General features: G+C 41.0%; 1 protein-coding gene across 1 annotated transcript in view; it reads right to left on the reverse strand.

Annotated features, from left to right (window-relative positions):
* Positions 1 to 21,075, reverse strand: part of syt7b (synaptotagmin VIIb) — a gene marked incomplete at both ends in the record, with an annotated part of 100,282 nt that extends 79,207 nt beyond the window's left edge. The window contains one exon of the mRNA XM_080495377.1: positions 21,027 to 21,075. Within this exon, the coding sequence (XP_080351503.1) occupies positions 21,027 to 21,075 (49 nt within the window). The remainder of the gene's footprint in view (positions 1 to 21,026) is intronic.
* Positions 21,076 to 21,429: the final 354 nt, after the last annotated feature.

Below are 21,429 nucleotides of genomic sequence, written 5' to 3' on the forward strand. Positions count from 1 at the left end.
TGGATTTAACTGATTTTTTTTCCATCTGGCAACTACATCCGAATAATTAACTTCATCTTCTGTTGATAAATGTTATTTTTCCATGATGAACACCCTCCACACTGCACTCAAAAACACACACACACATGCTTTTTATTTATCCCTGGCTTTACAGTAATAAAGCGCAATGAGCTGCCCACTCAGATCGTGCAACAAATAATAGAGCTGATTACTCAGACAATACAGTAAAATACGAGCACCATTCATTTATGTGATTAATCAGTATTAAAGCTGAGCCGCGGCTCAGTGGTCTGCACTGTCACCTGCGAGGAGTTTTTTATCCGCCTCTCATGTTTCTGAGAGCTTCCTCTGGCGGCGTTGCTATCCTCCACATTCGCTCTGCATCACCCGCTCCAGCACGTACTCGTCAATTATTCACCTGCCTGCCACCAAGGCCACCTGATTCTATTTAATTTGAAAATTTCACCCACCTGTGTCTGCATGAAATCAGTGTTTCTAAATAAGACAGCTCTCACACATATCCGTACCACTATTTCTCTTCTGCACATTTGGTAACAATTACCACATGATAAAGAATACGGGAAAAGTGAAAATTAAACCATGCACTATGAGAAGTTCATCTTTTTTAAAGTATGCTATTTGGCTTTACTCAGGGGTTTGACCCACCTGCTGATTTGTGTGCATGTCACTTTGGAGAACTGGAAACGGCACAAATCGCAAATACAGTGGCTGTGAATGTGACTGTGAATGTGCTTGTTAGTGTGAGGCGCGTGATTATACTGGCAGCCTGTTCAAGGTGTTTGAATGCCTTTTACCCGACGCATGGTGGGATAGACTCCAGCATGGACTCTAATAACCTTTTATTGAAAAGAGATGAAAGGATGGGTGAATGGCGTGACTGCACAATAATTCATGAATGGAGGAAAGCCTGCACTCAACTCTGTGGGTAAAACTCACATTGAGGATCTCTTACCTGTGATTTGGGGCATTGCTTATGCCATATGTCACACCGATGTTATATGTATATGTATATATACTCAGGTAAATGGACATGAAGTAATGAAATACTATCAGAGTAAATTTACCTCACACCGTAGCCCTAAGTCTGTGTTTTCTATCACTTTTCTATCCACTACAACAATTTTTGTTCACTTGTGGAGACCAGGCATACATCTTACATGTATAAACCAGGCACTCATAACAGCAGCAAGTTGTGGATGAAAATTAAAAACTACTGTGCATGAAGTATGTGTGTGGACAGCAGCCGGATTGACTGGGGTGGTGACTGGTTCAAAGTCTGGAGGGATCTGCATGCAACTGGTTACCCAGAGGACATCGGGTTATGGAGAGAGCCCGACAGACGTGCTGACGCTGAAGCAAGACTCTCATTCCTCATCTCCCGGCCCAGCCACCATGACCTCATTTGTTACAGAGCTGTAATTATAAAAATGCTGTTATGTGTCAGGGTGATGGCAGGTCTGTGTTGGCGAACGGCAAGAGTGAGCTTACATTCACATTATCCTTTTTTTGTTCTATTTCCTGGGGAGGTGAGTAATTGCACATTGTTTTCTTTGATGATGTTCAGTAATTAATTTGCTATATCATACTCCCTTTTGGTTGTGTGGCTCACTCTGAAGCATCTTCTGTGCCATGCTGATATAGAATTTATAATATGAGACCGTAAGGAAGATTTTGCAAACCTTCAAATCACATGAGTAAAAAGATTGTATGCTGCCTAATGATTTCATGCTTTAATAGAATAAAATTTCTCTTTATGAAACACATTTAAAAGCAAAAGGTAAAGAAATATTTTATACCTACCATCTCATCAAAATCTGGTTCCGTAATATCACAGCCCATTAATATCCTGTAAATAATTAGTGATTATTAACGGTGAGCCATTTTAATACTAGAGTCAAGCTGGAATCCTCTGTCATGATTAATTTAAGGCACTTTCTAATATGTCATATCTAATTCATAAGAGGAGAGCAGCTCTTCTCACTGGGCTACACTTTGCAACAGCCATAGGGCATGGCAACTTTAACATAATGCACCTTGCCATTAAGTGCATGAAGATGCTGGCTGTGACTTTCAATGTTGTACATACGTGTATTAGGGTGTGTCACTTCGGATTCAAGTAAAAGGTTTTGATGCATCCAGACCAAAAAGATCACCAATTGCATCATAGTAGACCTTCACTACAAACGGAACATCATGGCTGGAAAATTCTCTTGTATTCCACTGACTCTCAATGTCTTTCTTTACGACATCATTGAATCTTCTCTGAGGTTGTCCACTTCCCCCGTCACCTGGCAGCCTCATTTCCAACATCCTGTCTCTATTATATCCACTATCGTTTCACCTACAAACCTCATCACCTTGGTGTCTCTCGGTTTATCTCTAAACTGTCTCTGTGATTTGTTCCTTTCTAATCCTGTATATTCTGCTCATTCCCAGTGAAAATCCTCAGCATCTTCATGTCTGCCACATCCAGCTCAGACTCCCTTTCGGCAGGGTTTTCTTAAATCCCAGAGTTGTAGCAGGTTTCACTACTGTCTTTTAAAACTCTTGCTGCTATCATTATGTGAAACCACAGCCCTGACACTCGTCTTCACCCGCCCCATCCTGCCTGCACTCTCTTCTTCACCTCTTTTGTGTCCTATTTATTGCTCTGGATGGTTGCCCCCAGTTACTTGAAGTCATCCACCTCCACTACCTCGACTCCTCATGCCTTTACACCTGCTTCTCTCTCCTTGTATTCTGTCGTGTCTTGTCTCATTCTTCTCTCTGGTGCAGGTTTTGTTTCCCCCTGCTCTTTATTCTGCAAACATCATGGTCCATGGGGCCTCCTAACTGACCTCATCTGCAACTGGATGGAGTTCACTGGGATGAGGTTTAATGTATAGGTTGAGAAAAAAAGACGTATTGTGTTTTTCTGCTCGTACAACTCTAAGTGCAAACACATTTCTAGTATTTGCCAGGAGATCATCACAACAGAGGCCAAAATGACTCACAGTGATAACTTTTCAAGTCCATAAAAATTCTCACCCATTGGACTATATGAGGCTGCCGGGTCCTTTGGCATCCAATAAACCTTCACAGTCACGTATGTGCTGCTCAAACCTCCCTGACTCATATTTTATTGTCTCACTATACCTAAAATACCACACCAACACACCCCCTTACCTCTTTAACAATGAGCTGTTTTGCAGGCTAATGCATCAATACACTGCTGTGACGCTACTTCAAAATAAATGCTGTTATATTTGATACATAAGTGTGGTTGAGTGTTTGCATTTAGACACTTCTACTTGAGAGAGAAAACAGCTTTAAATATATGCTTTCTCCACTGTAGTCAGCCAACTTGTATTTGCTTGTTTAAATATATTCTTCTCCGTCACTATGAATAAATACATTTTGTGTTAAGTTTGTTTATGCATTGTTGTGCATGTGTGTGCCTGTGGATGTGTATAATTACTCAGACATGCAAGGTGACTCAGAAAAAGAGCCTAGAGAGATACCGAGAAATAATCAGACAGAGTAAAGAGAAGCGACGGCGGGACGAGAGAGAGACAAGCTGGTGAGAGATTTATAGGAAAAGAATTTAAATGTTTTAGAAGCAACAGCAAAATGAGAATGTGAACATAGTATCTTTTAACGTTTGAAATGTCTGACAAATCTCGCTGTTGACTAAGAGCAGGCTCAGTCAACAGCTTGAATTGTACTTATCGGATTGTGCCATTGACCCTCTTTTCTGACTTGTTAGTGAAAATGCAACACTTACTGGTAAATTGCCTGGTTTGCTATATGCATAGTCATGCAATGAGAATGGAGTGTCTGTTTATTAGGGGTTTGAGACAATACATTTACCATTTGCAGTACTTGGTGATAGAGTAACACTTAAGCATGACAAGTATGGTGCTCTTTGTCTGAGGCATAGCTTAAAATATGTATTGTCTCTGTGTGATTCATTCCAAATAATGAAACTTTCAGACACACAAACTAAATTGAATAACAGCCTCTTCCCGAAACAGTGCTTTTATTTCTGAGTCGATGTGAGCTCAGTAACTTGCATGCAAGCATGTAGGAATACACTCATTGTTATTGCAACCGGGTGTTTGATATTGCACCAGGCATACACTCACTGTCTGATCTTTTTTTTTTTCCAGCTTCATGCAACTTAGGTGTTCCAGGGAGCTCAAACTGCTCGCAGCATGTGGTAATGTTGAGGGACAGGGTGCACCCAGGACAGGTCGCCAGTCCATCGCAGGACCAACACAGAAGGACAGAAAATCACAGCTTTTATGTTATTGCAATGATCAAACACATCCGCAGGTTGTAAAGGCATATGAAAAAAGTAAGCAATGCGCACATCTGGAGAACATGCAAACTCCACACAGAAATGCTCCAGTGGAATTGACCAAGGGTCTTCTCGTTGCACCACCATGCAGCCAAGTCAGGTTAATAAAAACGATCTCAGATCCGTTCACGTCAACGGCATGGGGCATGCGCAGTGATTTGTTTATTCAAAGAATCATATTCACATCTTTAAATGTTAGTCCTGACTGAGCATAAAGCCTCAATTTTCTTTTTTAAACCAGAGCATTTTTTTCTGGTTTATTTTTTTGTGGTTGAACATTGGAGTTCAAAAACACTGCCCTCCACTAAGAAATATAGTCTTTAAAAGGAAAAAAAACCTGTAAATTTGACAGTCATATCAAAAAAACAAAAAACAAAAAACATTACACAGTTGTTTTTCAGGTATATTCTCATTTTTTATTTACTCTAAATATATTTTAACAGATTAGTGTCCCTCCACTCCCCCTGAAGCAACGTGATGTTTCAAATGTCACTGCACGTGTGTGTTTGATCAAAAAATGTGTGAAAATCTCTAACCACTGCAGAGATGGCAGATGAGCGCCTACAAAATCTACAAATGCACAGAGGCAACAGCTCGTGTATTTGCGAGTGAACCAAGCGATACCATAACTGAACATGAAGTTTAAGCAAATCAAAGCTTGCGGATGTATGATGTAACACGTTGTAACTTGTGTCGGGCCGCTGAAGACATGAGGAGAAGAATTGTTGATTGCTGAAGGCTGAAAGTATGAGTTTTATTAAACACCATCCCTTAGATGGAACTTAAATGATGAGTTTTCACTGCTGTTTTTTTTTCTTGTGAAGGCCAAAGATATTTACCAATGGTTGTTTGAATTTTATTGCAAGCCTTGAAAATCTAGATAACCCTGCAGCATAAAATTCTTATTGTGTACTAACCAACCAGTTATGGTGATTGAAAATCAATGCTTCTGATGAAGAGAAAAAAACAAATGTCAACTTTTTAAAAATCTCTTTACCTTTTTCCTATTCATCCACTTATCCTTCCATATTATGAAGCAGACACACATCTAGGAACAAACTCCCTTTCGCTCCTTCTGTTTTTGTTTTTTTTCCCTAGTTATCTCTTCCTTTGTGTGTCTGATTTGTGCTCCTGTGATCCATGCAGTACACCGCTGTTTTATGAATTGGGGCTCTAGTGCCACAGCAATCTAGGATAACATTGGCAAGAAGCAGACGGCAGCATGCTCCGATGGTGACACAGAAAGAGAGACACAAATCTGATGAATGGAGTGTAGCATGAAAGGAGGAGGGGTTTTTTTGTCTTTGTTTTTGCTTGCACACTTTTAAAAAGACAGTAAACAAACTTTAATCATACTGTGTAATCTAAGTCAATCTTCATAACATCTATTTTAGTTAAAAAAAAAAAAAAAGGTTGAGTTGGCATACAGTACATGGATACGCCCTACATATTACCTCACACATTATATCAAGTGTATTGTTTCTGAAGACACACGGCAGCTGTTACATGACTGAAATTCCAGGACTTTTTTTTTTATTCCCTGCTCATCCAACTTGGGAATAACCCATATAGTCTCTCGATGGTTCCTCTAAATTATTCAAAACATTTATTTATAAATAAACACTGACTGAGCCCTGTACCCAGCTGTCTAGTTTTCTTTCCAGTAACTCTATAACCCTCAGCAACCAATCAATGTATCCAAGAAAACCGAATCAGATTTTTACATTCGTGTCCCTATTCAATATAAATCTGAGTTTTGACTTCTTGCCTCTTTTCTAATGGTTCTTTTCAGTCAGATGTGGATGGTCATGAACCTTTGTTCACATTTATAGCCTGCAAATGATGGACCAAACAAGCTCTTTGTTAATTCTTGAGTGCAGGCCAGCATTTTCAAAGCACATGATTATATGGGTCACATAATAAATCATAACACATTTAACCACAACAACCTTCCTTACACTCTCATGGTCACCTCTCTCAGTTCTCTTCTGTTCATGCATCTATAATTTATACAGCTAAAGGTCTTAGTGAGGAAGAACTGATCCCAGGAAACTATGGGTGAAGGCTGCACAGCTACTGTACCTAGTCCATCACAGGGCAAACACAGGCAGACAACCACACGTGTTCAAATTCACACCCATGGGCAGTTTTCGAGTCACCAATACACCTCAAAGTATATTTGAGAATGGATAAAACTCACACATACACTGGTAGAACAGCCAGAGAGACTGCAATCCGAAGTGATCAAATAGACCGGCTCTATAATAAAGTTTGTTGTTACATCAGTTGTAATGTTCAGTTTTCCTTGAGATGGTCAGAGTGGTTTTGATTTAACAATATTGCTGTTATTGAGCTTGTATCTCTCAGTGATGTCGAGCTGCATGACCTGAATTATAGTGAGAAGTAGTGTAAAATTCAAGCAAAATAACAAAAGTTGTACAAGACTAACATTACATTGGTATTTTACAAATGTATTTGTGTTAGTATGTGAAGTGTTAGTTACTGTTTTACCACACTTAACTGCACTGGCAATAGCATGCATCCAATTGAATTTATCTGCAATAAATACCTATGTTAAAAGCAAATCTCCTGTTTCTCAATATTCAGAAATACTACTTAATACAGCACTGCCAGTATTTACAATGTGTTGGTTTCAGCTCCACCCAGTACGCCAAGATCGCCAAGAACCAAGTTCCTGGGAGTGCACATCTCTGAAGAGCTGTCCTGGAGCAACAACACAGCATCACTGGCCAAGAAAGCACACCAGCGCCTGTACTTCCTCCGCAAACTAAGGAGAGCAAGAGCCCCGACCCCCATCTTGCACACCTTTTACAGAGGCACCATCAGGGGCATCCTCTCCAGCTGCATCACCGTGTGGTACGGCGCCTGCACCGTATCCTGCCGCAAGACTCTGCAGCGCATCGTGAGGGCAGCCGAGAGGATCATTGGTGTCTCTCTCCCCCCCCTGCGGGACATATACAACACCCGCCTCACCCGCAGAGCCATCAGGATCGCAGGTGACCCCACCCACCCCTCCCACAGCCTCTTCAGCCTGCTGCCGTCGGGGAGGAGACTTCAGAGTCTCCGAGCCAAAACCAGCAGGCTGAAAGACAGTTTCTGCCACCAGGCAGTCAGAAGACTCAACTCCCTCCCTGCTCTGCCCCCCCTCCCCCCTCTGCCTCTGCCCCCTGCCACAGCCACTCTTACACCCCCCCTCCCCTCCGGCACCTGACATTATGCCCCCCCCCCACTGAACGAACATTACCTCAGTTGTACATGCCACTTTACTATACTGTTTATATGTTTATAAGGTGTATAGATTTTAGATGTATAGATTTTTAAGTCCTATAATTGTTCCTAATATATTATTACGCTGTGCACTGTGGGTCTGTGAGGACCGGAATTTCATCTGGGCTGTATGCCATGCATTCGGCACATTTGACAAATAAAGCTGACTTTAAATGACTGACTTTTTTTTAAAGATCACATAAAAACAACAACACTTGTATACCTGTACACACATGTATATAAGTACCTCCGTAATTTGCAGTAACAATAAGCAGACTCTTGACTTATTGAAGTGGATGTCTGACCTTCAATGGGATGGTGAATGACAAAATACAAAACAACTTCTCTTTCTTTATGTACATTTCTGTACCAATGTTGGACAATAACATGGTGAAATGAATAGTATTACTGCTGGTAAACATCACCTGTATATAAATGTCCTTGTGTCAATGCAGGATAAAACAAGAGAGACTCAATGGTACCGGCCAGATGCTCCTGGCTAGAGTCTCGGTTTACAGAGACTCTTAAGTTTTGTTGTTGTAATACAGTACTAGCCATCTAACCACAAAGAGGCCAAAGAAGGCTCAAAATGATCACAAAGAGACAAAAATCAACTGCAAAAGAGAGACAAATGTCGAGAAAGATACAAAAGCCCTTCAGAGACATAAATAGCTGAGACTGAACTGTCGAAAAGAGATGCAAAATGTACAAAATCACATGAAACATGACTATAAAAAGAGACAGAGATCACAAATTTAAAAAAAAAAAAAAACAAGCTAAGAGATAAAGATAAATCAGAAAGAGACTGAAAGATTCTTATGAAAGTGATATTAAAGACAGAAAGACAACTCCAGATATCCACCACAGTGATGTCGTTTGTCATAATGATACTCTTCTACAGAGTTTTTCATTCACACGTCGAGTGGGACAGATGGGGGTTGATTTTACATGTTTATGGCCTGGACAAACCTTGCTTAATACTCTTCCTGTGTTTTTTATGCTAATAGTACCATGTCTCTTAAAGTACTTCTGTAATACAAATGTGCGACCATGAGCTGCAGACTCTTCTTTATGTTCCTCTCTTGGTGCTTTAATTAATTTCCTCCATTGTCAGCTGTTGTCACTGTGGTAGACTTTCCACTGCACAACATGTTTACACATAAACAACAGGGAATGCATGTTTGAGAGGGCTGATAAAGCTCAGTCTCTGGTTGCTGCACTTCCACTTTGTGGATTCACCAATGTAATTCAATTAAAAAAAAGAAAATCATGTAATGGCAATATCTTCAACAATGTATAATAGACAAAACACAAGTGAAAAGGCCAAAAGATTCCCAAGAAAAATAACACGAATTAGGCTGACTAAGACTGATCCGCTTTTTATATCTGACTGTGTCTGTCTGAGATGAATAGAAATGTCTGGGCCTCCAGTGCAACACTATGGGACTATTGTTAAGCTTGGGGCTTTATTTCAGATTTTCATATTTTCAAAGTGTCTGAGGATCAGCTCCTCCTCACAAAGCCTGAACCATATTGCACAACCCCCCTACCCCACCCTACAACTTGTGCTGCACATGCTTTGTTTGACTTAAAGTCCATTTTAATATTTCATATTTTTGTTACGACTATTGGGATCCACAGACAATAAAAAAAAAACTCTTGTCATGCTTTCCTTTGAAAAATATAGTATGACTTTAATATATAGCTTCCAAATGTGTGTGTCTGTGTTTGTGCAGGTTTTACTTCACTCTCTCCAATGCATCTTTTGTTACATTTAAAATCACTCCTGTTTTGCCAAGTCCTGTCTCTCTGAAGTTGTTAGTGGAGTTGTTTCTCTCCACCCTCCTCCAGTCCCTCCCTCTCCATTCTTGGCCACTTTCCATCACTGTAATTTAAGCATTTTAAATGCAGGATACTTTGAGACACTCAGAGAAAATAAAAACAATCCATTAAAAGCATGAGGGGGGGGGGGGGGGGGGGTGGAATAAAGGCTGAGTAGGGAAGCTGGAGTAGGAGAATATCAGCCTGACATTGATACAAAAAAATTGATATGGACATTGTCACACATCATTGCGAACACAGTCACGCATATGCATGAGCAAACACCCTCATTTGCAAAGGAATGGAACCCCCCATTATGCTAACCTGTAAACAAGCACACACAGTCACGTTTCTCCATCTCATTCCCCTGAGAAGAGACACTGCATAGGTAACTGACAACAAGAATATGGCAGCATTACAACCATCAGTGGCAGTGTGCAGGTGGTGGGCGTTCAGTTGTAATGAAAAATATCACCCAGCTTGCATTGAGAGGGAGTGGGTCTATTTTTATTTTTTTTTGCCAAGCTTTGGGGAAAAAAATGCAATATTCTATTTGTGCATGTGCACTTTGAATTACTAGAGTGACAAAATACTGATTATATAAGGAGAGGGCAGAATTTTAAAAATATATATCAGTAGTAGTCTGAGAACTGAGGAGATAATCATTCAGTTAAGTACATCTCTGACTAATCGTCCCTAAAATAATCTGCCACATATGCAGGAGAGTGACTAGTCTCTTTTTCAGGAGGGAGGCTGAGTTACCTCCATGACTCCATCGCCTCGGGAGAAGAACGATGTTGCACATCTACAACTGCTGCTCAACTGCTATGAGACGGACGCGGCGGCAGCGCAATGGCCACGGTGCCCACGGCTGCAACAGGGGCGCAGACCAAAGCAGGCATGCACACCATGGTTCACATCAGTGTAAGAGAAACAAAGATGAGGACAGTCAAGCCTTAGAGGAGATTAAATCTAAAAACTGCAGCTTGGTGGGAAGAAACAGGCCACTGAAATACTATCTTTTTTAGTGAGTCTGAATTTCCAGGTCAGTTGTTGTGCATCTGTCTTTAATGGCGTGGGGTGGGGGGCGTGTGTGTGTGTGTGTGGGGAGGCAAACTGACAGCTTCAGAAAAATCTTGATAAAACACTGTTAGTGGAAGACATTCAGCATGACTGATTACTGATATGACATGATGTTGAATGAAACACACCCTGCACCGCTATCGTGACGTACGTATATTCTGCAACACGATTCCCATAACAATGTTGTTTGCTCCACTGAATGCAACATAACTTAAGCAGGATAACTGTCTGGTGTCACTTTCTTCTAATAGAAACTTGCCAACAGGCAATTCAACAAATGAAGGAGCCAAACTCGCAATAGGACTATCTTCTGTTATGCGCATCAATTATGATAAACAATGGCAATATTGCTCTTCTGTAGTCTGTTGCAGCTCTTTGCTCTGTGCAACACAGCCTTTACACACCCATCAGACTCTATTCAGACCACAACAAAGTATGCTTGCAAGCATACCATATCTGCTTGTTTGGCAATACCAAAGTTCACGCTGATGGAGCAATTCTATTATCTGTTTCAACCAGACCAAATGTGATAAGTGTGAACCCGCCCTTGAAGCTAATTCACTTCTAATGGATGGATCTGAGACCAGATCAGTGGCAGTAAACCTCTGTTACACACATTTTGTGATCGGCTTTAGTCCATACCTGAACCAGAGGGTATATCCTGTAAAGAGTGGAGTTCAGCACATTTGTTTAGCGTCAGATAGCAGGACTCACATTTATGATGTGGACAGGACATCACAACCATGTCATCGCTTGTAGTGATTGAACTAAACCTGCCAAGTGTTAATATATTCAAAGACTCATATCTCAATGATCCTATCACGTGCTTGGATCATGCAGGGGTGAGAGTCATAACTCTTTCAATGTCTTGATTGGTTCAGGGTGCTAAAATACAGATTACTTTTATATGCAGGTGTAGCTGCAAGAGTTAATCTGGAACAACCAATATTCCACCTTTATATCCCATTGATACAACCAAGCAGCTGGTATGGAAGGGAATATTATAAAATATAATTTTGCCTAATCATCCAGTTCAACGTCACAGGGTGTTGGAGGCGATTCCAGCTAATAATAGGTGAATGCACAATACAGCCTGGACAGGTCACCAGTTCTTCACCAGGCAAACACAAAGAGACAGACAGACGACCACACTTAAACTCGTGACTACTGGAAATCTGGGGTCACCAATTAAGCTGACATGCATTTAAATTGTGAATTATTTCTGATTCTCTCATGCTCTCTGAATGGTTTGGTATTTTAAATATTTGTTTGTAGAAAACCAAATATTAACAGTGAGTGAATTACTTCATCAAGAAAAAATTAAATAGATTAAAGTTCATTACAGTTAGGAAAACATTTTTCAAGAGAGAACTTATTGACCGCATGTTAGAACAGCTATCAAATAACTATTGGAAGTGAAATAAAAGGAGTGACTCACTCTGTAGTATTCTACTGTAAAACTAATCAAGCATATTTCTGCAAATGCATGACCTCCACTTCACCCTGGATTTAATAGAGGCCCATTCTGCAGAATAATGTCAGACAGTTTCCAGAACAGCTGCCCTGCAGAGAACCTTCAAAAGCTAAGTGATTTCCGCTGTCAGGTGCAAGAAAAGTAAATGTTGACGTTTCATCCGAGGAGAACACTTGTCAATCACTGGCCGGTGCACTTTAGGAGGAACAACGAAAACTAAAAACAAACATACTGAACCTCAACCGCACACAAGTGAAGGATTGCAATGAAATGTTTGAATTCATGGAAAGGTGCCAAACTCCAAGTGGTGCTCAGTGTGCGTCTCTTAATTTGGCTTGCAGGAGTGCAGAGCGTCTCTGTCTCCCTGCGTATGGCCACCTCCTCCTGACTCTGACAGACCAGCAGATCTCCCAGGACTCCACATGCTACCTGGGTGCCTGCTGATAGCTGCTCTACCCCTGGGCAGTACTTAGGTTGGGACGCCTGATGTGCATCAGACAAATTATAAATCTAATTAACTGTGAACTAAACATTTGTGGTGCATTTAATAGTCCCTGAGAGCTTCTTTGCATTAGCTTATTTAATTATACTGCCTCTCTACGACCTGTGATGAATAATTTACAAGTCCAACATAAATGTTTTTGCTGGGAATTGAAACCCAAAACTGGATCAAATCAAAGTGTGGAATATCATGCAGGCATCAGTGTTTGTTAGCAATCAAATACATCATCCTTACATTTTCCTTCTCTGGAGAGGGGATTGTCAGCTTTACTGAAGTAAGATGAGGGTGAGCGAAGCAACAGAAAACTGAAAAATGGAGGAAACGGAACAAAACGGGAGAGAGATGAAATGAAGGTCGAGGACTGTGACAGTAACAGCAATGCGGTCTTTGAGATCATTTACACTCCCTCTCCCGGATTCTTTTTTCACCAGTCGAAGGCTGTTTATATGTGGCAGTGCATATACACAGCACCACTGTTCTTTGTCAGGACTGTATTGGCAGGAAGATCCCGTCTGTGCGTAGCTCTGTCTCACCATCTGTTCCTGGCTAGACTGCTGATATCTCTTCTTATAATATCCTGTTCGCCTCTCTCAGCCTAGGTGGGGTGTTCAAGTGTTGTATCTGGATTTTTTTCCCCCCTATTCTGAGTCATCCATTCATCCATCATTATAGACATCCAATCATCTATTCATTCATTCATGCATTCATCCATTCATTCCCCCACCACTACAGCCATGGGGACATCCATCCAAACTTAATTTATCTCCAATTAATTTATGAGTCCTGCACATTAATAAAAGGAAAGCCAAGTTACATGTTTACTATTGATGTGACAGGCCTCCCCTCTCTCAGGCCTCCACTCTGGACAGGAGAACAAACCACAAATAGCACTCTGCCTTACTCATCCTGAGTGCCTTTCAGTGTCACACAAGGCCACTGTGGGTTGAGACAGGAGCCCCAAACAATATATGTCCCACCCCCCATAGCAACTAAAATAATCACCACGTTAACATTTTGTTTTTCCAGACAGAGACCTTCCAGGCAGGTTGTGTCTCATTGCTCCGTATCGTCGAGACCAGCATTAAATGTTAATCAGTGAGCTTGTAAGAAGCTCGCCATTATCAAGCGGCCCTCGCTGTTCATTCAACTGTTGGAAAACCACGATGTCTATGGAGCTCCAACAAACAATTGGCAGTGTTTGCAGGTCACGTCTTTGTCACAGCACAAGCGACTGTTATTGACTGGGGCAGCTGTTCTCATCTTGGGTGAGATGTCGAGGTGATAACCCACACCTCTGCACACATCAAGCCTTTGCTAAGTTTCAGCCGCTTCTCCTCTTTCATGTTTTCCAGGAGAGATTATTCTCTCGAGATGAATGGCAGCATTGGGCTTTTCAGCAAGCGCCTTAAACAGCATGCTTGCATGTAAGTGACAAACCCATTCAGTTATTATGAAGAGGGGGAAACGAGCAGGCAGTCAGATTAAAGTGTTACAGTACTGGTGGATGTTTCAAGAAGACTCATTCAAACACAGGTGCTTGTGTCCCATTGAATCAAAAACAACTTAATGCTCCAGAAACTGTGTATAAAGATGAGCAGCATGTATCTGTCTCGTTTTAAAATGCTGGGAGAAATGACACATTTGCCTTCAAAAAAGTAATAATAATATTAGGTAGATTAAAGGTGGAAGGAATAGGAAGATTGGAACAAGTATCAATACGATCAGAAATATCTAAAAAAGACCAATTTTGGGACAGGTTTATTTTAATTGTACTAAAGCTATTCATTAGGCTTTAGGTGGTGAGACTGTGATTAATGTTGTCACATCACAGCAACAAAGCCAGTGATTTGTATCTGCATGTTGGTGGGAAGGTTGCAGAGTTGTAGTGCTTAGCTTTCACATCTCACCTCAGAGCAACAATAGACAAATCTGTATAAGCCAAGACTTGAACTTTGCACGTGTGTGTCTTTCTCTGAATTCTGCTTTCTCCCACAATCCAAAAACATGCCTTCGAGGCTATGTTGGATTGGTGTGAATGTAACTATCTTTCTGTGTTATTCCTGTAATGGACAATCGAGGTAGGATGTATTCTGTCCTCATCCATTGTGAGCTAGGATCGGCTCCACCGTAGCACAACTCTGAATTTCATAAAGAGGCATGAAAGATGGCAGGGCCTTGCCTGTGTGGACTCTGTATGCTGTTTATGTGAATGTGGGACCTTTGTTCGGTAGCCTGGGCCTCCATATATTTCAAAAACATGTTTGTTACATCCTGAGAGATCGCTGGCAATCCTTCACGACCATAATCTGTTTAAAGCAGATTTGAAAAATTAGATGGATACACTCATGGCCCATTGACGGTGCAGAGATTTATGGATCTGTTTTGTAATCTGCCACTGGGGAACAATCAAAATGTTTTCACTTCACTTTTGTGGATCTTAATACGCTTTCTTTGCCTCAAATTCAAAACATTGGAACATTGGTAAACAAAAATGTGCAAGTTCAGACACATGATGATCAGTCCCATGCTCTAAGCAGCAAAAATAAAAAAAACTCTCTCGTGAATGTTCAAAATTTCATTTTTTGAACTTGCAAGCTTGAACGAAGCTGAAGAATGAATTATCTCCGTATGAAGAGCTGTCATTTAGTTGTATTTTACTGCAGGAGAGTATATCTCATATTGAATGTATAGGCTCGGACAGCAAGTCTTTTCAAATCTCTAAATGTAAATCAGCATTGAAAATATGCACATTCAGATTCTTGATTCTCTTTTTTTTTTACCGTCAATATTCCTCCTCCTTTCAGTTTCTGTGTACAGTTTCTGGAGACCAGTGTTGCTTCAATGAGTTCAATGATTAAAAGGCCTTGTGTACGTATGTCTCTTCCTTTTGCTTTCCTGCTCACAATCACTCACAACGGGGGAGGCGTAACATAGACATTCTCTCAAAATCCACGCTGCCGCTCTCTCTTCCTCTCTGCCTCTGTCTCCAATTATCTATTTCTGTCTTTCTCCGCCGGCCCCCCATGTATCTGCCAGTAACATTTCCAACCCACACTGCTGGTACAGTGGTATTCGCTACTTTTCTTGATGCAACCTTAACCAGACTCCAAAATCCTCACCGCTATCAATAATCACTGGGTGCACTATGAAAGCCAGACATCAAGAAAGACAAACAGAGTGAAGCGAGAGACGTGATGGAAGAATAACATATGCAGAGAGAATAATTAGAGTGCTGTCTTTAGCACAGACATGCTGTTTGAACAGAGTTATATAAGAGCGCCGAAGTGTCAAAGGATGAACTAAATCTTACGTATGCACATCACACATAGGTACACACAACGGTACATTTGAACCTTCATCATTTAAAAGCATGTCGTTTCATTATTTAATATGTTCTTTATTTGGCACCTTTAAAAAAAAACAAACAAGAAAACAGATGTGTAATAAAAGTAATTCAACTTTCACCTCTGGTATAAATTCAAAATGCAAATATTTTGCGACTTAAAAAGATACACATTTTTGGAATACTTTCACAAAAATAGGTGCTCCAGCAACAAACCACCTCACAACTAAATTATTTGTATGGTTTCATTCGCAACTGACAATCCTGCGGATGAGTTTCAGCAAGAACCCTTCATAAAAAAAAAGAAAAAAGAAAGAAAAAATGATTTCCGAGCATTCCTGTGTTTCGGGCTGTACACCATGAGGAAAATCGATGTGACAGTTTACTGAAACTGAAGAATTTATTTGTCCGGTCCTGTTCAGCATACATAAACCCATCCCCAGCCTCTCGGTGACACATTGTGTATTTTTATTGGACCCTTCCTGTCTGACTTTTCAATTCAGTCATCATTTAGATGGGCTGGATGGGCTTCTATCACACCACCCTTTGGTTATAAATATGTGCACAGCTAAGTAGAATAGAGCAATATTTCCTCTTTCATGTTCTCACCGTCTGGTCTCTTGAGTCTGTAAATCTAAGTGGCTTGCTTCCCAACACTGTGGCTCAGAGTTACACAGGGAATAAAAATACCTTTGTTTCGAATTCTATTAATTACTACTCTATTCCTGTCTTCTCTCTCACAGTTTGTCTCAAACCGCTAATAAGATTCCAGTCCATTATTTTCGAGATGTTAAATTAATTAAACATGTCTCACTGAATGCCAATGCCTCCAATATTAAATGGCTGACTGTCCATGTGCCACACTAATAAAACGTCTCTATTGCAATTCACCTTATGGCCTACTTGATGCTCAACATTTACACCTGCCCCTTTGTGAAATAGGATTAAAGCAATGCCACAGACAGACCAATTATTCGATCCTTCAAAAATGTCTCTGCTGAGATTTAAAAAAAAAAATTGACTTAAGTCTTATTAAAACTTCACCCAAAATAAATAAAAAAAAATTCTTGTTGCATATGATAACTTAGTCAATATTTGTGATCATTACAAATGTCTGTCGACACATCAAACTTCAAACCCATTTACTCGGGACAATACAAATAAGTTTGAAATTGCTTTCAGGGGGAGGACTGTCATGAAACGTAACTTGTGAAAAACTAACTGCATTATTGCGACTTCTGAAATAAATCACACCATTGCTCGCAGCTAGCAATGGATGATATAAACATGCAATAAACATTGGTCTGTTCTGAAACATCAATAAAACTGAGCACAATAGTTTGTGCATGATACACAACTGACAAAGGAATGCCCAAAATTGAAACAAAGCAATCAACAGTCAAAACTCACTCAAATCTGTGTAACTCAGAAATGTGAAACCTTTGCTCCGGGACTTTAAAGTCAGTATAAAGACATAACATTAAATCTCTTGCACTCATCACAAAGTGTTGTAAAACTGACCATGATTACACATATTTCATATTTGTTAAATTACAAAACACACTTTCGCTCCCTTATACAGTAGTATATAGTTATGACATTGTGAATGGCAGTTGCTCACAAGTGACTAAATAAGTGAAACACAGAGAAGGTCATTGGTAGAATAGTCAATACCAGATACACTATAATTTCTGCCAAATGATTCGACTTCATCCTGTGTCAGGCTTTAAAACTGTATTTTTTATTTTATTTTTTTTTTTCAAATGTAAAAGACTAGAAACATGACTGATCTTAGAGAAATAGTGACAATTGTATTAGAGTAAGTGTTGTGTTAGCGTCTGGTCATTTGGCGGGGGGCTGGAGCCTCTCCCAGTTCACATTGGGTGAAGAAGCAGGTCAGTCTGTCACATAGCTCACACGTCCAAGAAATTGAAGACAAGTCAGCAAATGTGGGATACTCTCATGCCAACTCTGTTTTGAGTGAATAGTGATGTAATTAAGCTTATTCGGTTTGTGTTGTCTGACCAATTTATCAAATTGGGATTGATAAATGAATGGTAAATTGATAAATTAATTGTGAAAATAATCCCCAGTCCACCCGTCAGTCTTCTTACCCCTGTAGTCCAGTTGGGCTCGAGGCTGAAGGATAAAGCAGAGAAGCACTGGCGGCGTGTGGGTATAGCAGATGTATGAAGAAATGAATAGATGGATGGATGGCTCTTTGACTGACCTTGAGATGTTTTACCAGTTGGCCATGCTTGGCACACCACCAGCAAGAAGGCAACAAGGAGGTATTCATAAGAAACACCTAAACATCCCAAACCGGATCCCCTGAGGTCTTGGAATAGGTGTGAATGAGAGCAGATCTAAAACTAAACTAAAGTTGGACTTTATTCTTTTCTTAATCCAAACATCTTCTCATCTCCTTCATTCCAATAAGGAGGCATTACAGGGATCGCCCTGTTCGGACTTCGAAGGAAAGTACAGATTGTGAGAGAGAAACCGCAGGTCGTTTGTTGTTTCTGAGCCAACAGGTGGGAAAAGGATTTCCTTCATCAGCTAATGTGTACCCAAACACACCAATCTGACTGCAAACCACATTCGCCGGCATTCTGAGGAACGGCACATAAACTGTGCCCTTCCTGAGGAACCTGAGGAAGATTTACTCTCTTTGTGTAATCATAGATTAATGTCTTCCTCAAGTCCTTTCTTCCTTTTTGGCTTCCAACACAAGCTACAAATGCTGTGGTGAATGAACACTTTTCTGAAATTATTCTTGAAAGAGATTGTGTGTGTGCTGTAAAATGGTTTCTGGGCAGTTCGGTGTAATGCAACAAGACAAAGCTGGAGGCTGAGCGCCATTCTTTTTTGGCTAATGAGCCTGAGCTATTGATCTGATTCTTCCTGACACTGTGGACAGTCTGTAAGCATAAAACACCATCTGTTATAGTGAGGGGTTCAAATAGCCAAGTCATCGGGTCAGGAAAAAAACACACGACATTTGAGAATTTCACGTGTGGCAAATGACAGTGTTCAATCTGTTCTGTAGTCATGTTTTGTCATTACACTGTTTGTTTGGTATCATTTGTCGTCGGTTGACTGGGTAATGGGTATGCGTCGAGGACTGGCAATGCCTACTTACTCTGGCAACCATCCCTCTTTGGTAGCACTTTATGTTTTGTTTAGGTTCACAGGAGCCGTTAGTGCGTGCGTGCGTAGCACATTCATATTTGTGTCTAGATTTGTCATGTACCCACATAATATAACTAGAAAGCCCATGCTGCACAGTGGTCCGATTGTTGTTGCTGATTTTCTACAAACAATCTCTATATTCAAACTGTGATTAATGCTGTTACATTCAGACCATCTTTTACACTGCCATTGCCCATTTGCACCTTTCAATATATGAGGTGTTGCGTTTCATTTTCAGCACTGTTATATTAAACCATTTCGTTTGTGCCGTTTTGACTTTTACACACGTTCTCATTTTCAAATGGACAGACACTATAGCAAACACACACCAAAACGCACACTCATAAACAGTCATCGTCAGTCAGACTTCAGGTTGCCTTCAACATAAAATACTACTTACCTAAGCATACTCCCAGCATTCCCTTTCTTTCAAACCTGACCTTGAAATTCACAATTTAAACTCTGGATACTTGCCGTTTGTCACGAAAAGGGCAACTCCATTTTGTGACAAGCAATGGGAGGAATTCAAGAAGAAACACTTAAAATACGTGTACGCGCATCATGCAAGTAGACGGTTTTCGTGCAATCATGAAATCACTTCTGGTGGCAGATGGTGACTCATCGTTGGTTCCTGGTGAAACCATATCTGGCTGTGAGGTCCTGAGACGTTTTAGATAAGGGACAATGCAGTGTGTCACCGTGCAGGACCACGCACCACATGGGGAACTCCTCACTGAACAGCATGCTTTACAGCTGGTAAAAACAAAGATATTAGCCTCTCATAAACCTGACAGTTGTACATAAAAAAGAAAAACGAAATGTTTCATTCCCCTGCCAGCGATACATAATCATTGGTGAAAAAGTGTAGTGTTTATGGAGACACTTTCAAACACACAGTGGTAAAGCATTCCAATAAAATGAGTTGGAAGCTGTAAGCAGTCTGCTGATGTATTTGTTATATTTACATTTAGAGTAAAGTTTTGGATCATTGCACACATTGATCTACAATGTCAGAGATGGTCAGACTGCATGCACTGCATGCCAATCATCACATTTACTCCTAACTCACTCAGCGTGGGTGTGGTGAACACCAGGCAAGTCCTACTGGTGTTTATTTGACAGTGCATAATGAGACACAGGCTGCGTCACCCCGACAGACATTCAGAGGCAAATCTCCTTCAGCATCAGGTGTTAGTGACCTCGACCTCAGTTCAAAGATTGAAAGTGAAATTGCACTGTGTGGCTCTTGCTGGCGCATCGCACGCTATTTACTCCATCGTTACTTGCCCCTGATGGAAAGGTTTGTGTCATTACACACCGTCTGCTCTCTAATTCTCCCATCCGACCACAACGGAGGGCACGCACACACACACACACACACACACACACACACACACACACACACACACACACACACACACACACACACACACACACACACACACACACACACACACATCCGCTACGTCTCAGTTACAGACAACAATACAAACACATGCACCTCCATGCTGCACGCACGCACGCACACACACACATACGGCAGGATGGCTCATCAATATGACCTTGTACATACATGCTCAGGTCACCTCGCTGGAATATGACCGTAAACGCGAGCATCCACAGTGGATCCAGCTCGAGCACAACAAGTGCTCAAGTGGCAGCCTCACAGACACTCACTATATTCCCACCTTGGGTGTATGCAACATGCCTTCTTGCTGCCATGCAATGCTTTTTTTCCCCTTCTTCTTTTTTTTTGTTGCGTCTTTTGGTGAAATGCATTCAGGCAATAACAAATCCACCCCATCAATTATCATTAGCTTTGCAGGAATGACCCCCAGCATCTTTTACTTGACATCAGCGTGCCACACTCAAGGGCATCTGGCAACCACCGCGAGAGCTTCAAACTATGAGGAGAGCCTGAATTAAAAGCATCCACCGACGCATGAAGACACATTTTGCTTACCTTTGCTGTTATCTTCTTCTCTGTTGAGATGCATGACTCTTCTTAGCATGTACTCATTTAGGCAGTCTTTTTTTTCTTTCTTTCTTTCTTTCTTTCTTCCCTTCTTTCTTCTTGTAGCAAAAGCTTAGCGCTTTCCCAAAGAGTTCTTGGGATAAACACTTATTCCAGTTTATTTGTGGTCCTTCTGGCCGCCTAATGTCTCGCTCGGCTGGCACGCATGGACGCGCCTGCACTTGTGCGTCCTCCTCCCCTTGTTGTGCTGGAGCAGGTGGTCTAGGTGATGTTGGGAGTGTGTGTAATCGTCTCTCTCACTTTCTCCCTCTCTCTGTCTGTCTGTCTGTTTTTTTTTCTTTTCTTTTCTTTTTTTTTTAAAGCCCAGAGTCGCTCAAAGGGTTGCTCGCAG

The sequence above is a fragment of the Blennius ocellaris genome, assembly GCF_963422515.1.
Source record: "Blennius ocellaris genome assembly, chromosome: 1".
Taxonomy (NCBI): domain Eukaryota; kingdom Metazoa; phylum Chordata; class Actinopteri; order Blenniiformes; family Blenniidae; genus Blennius; species Blennius ocellaris.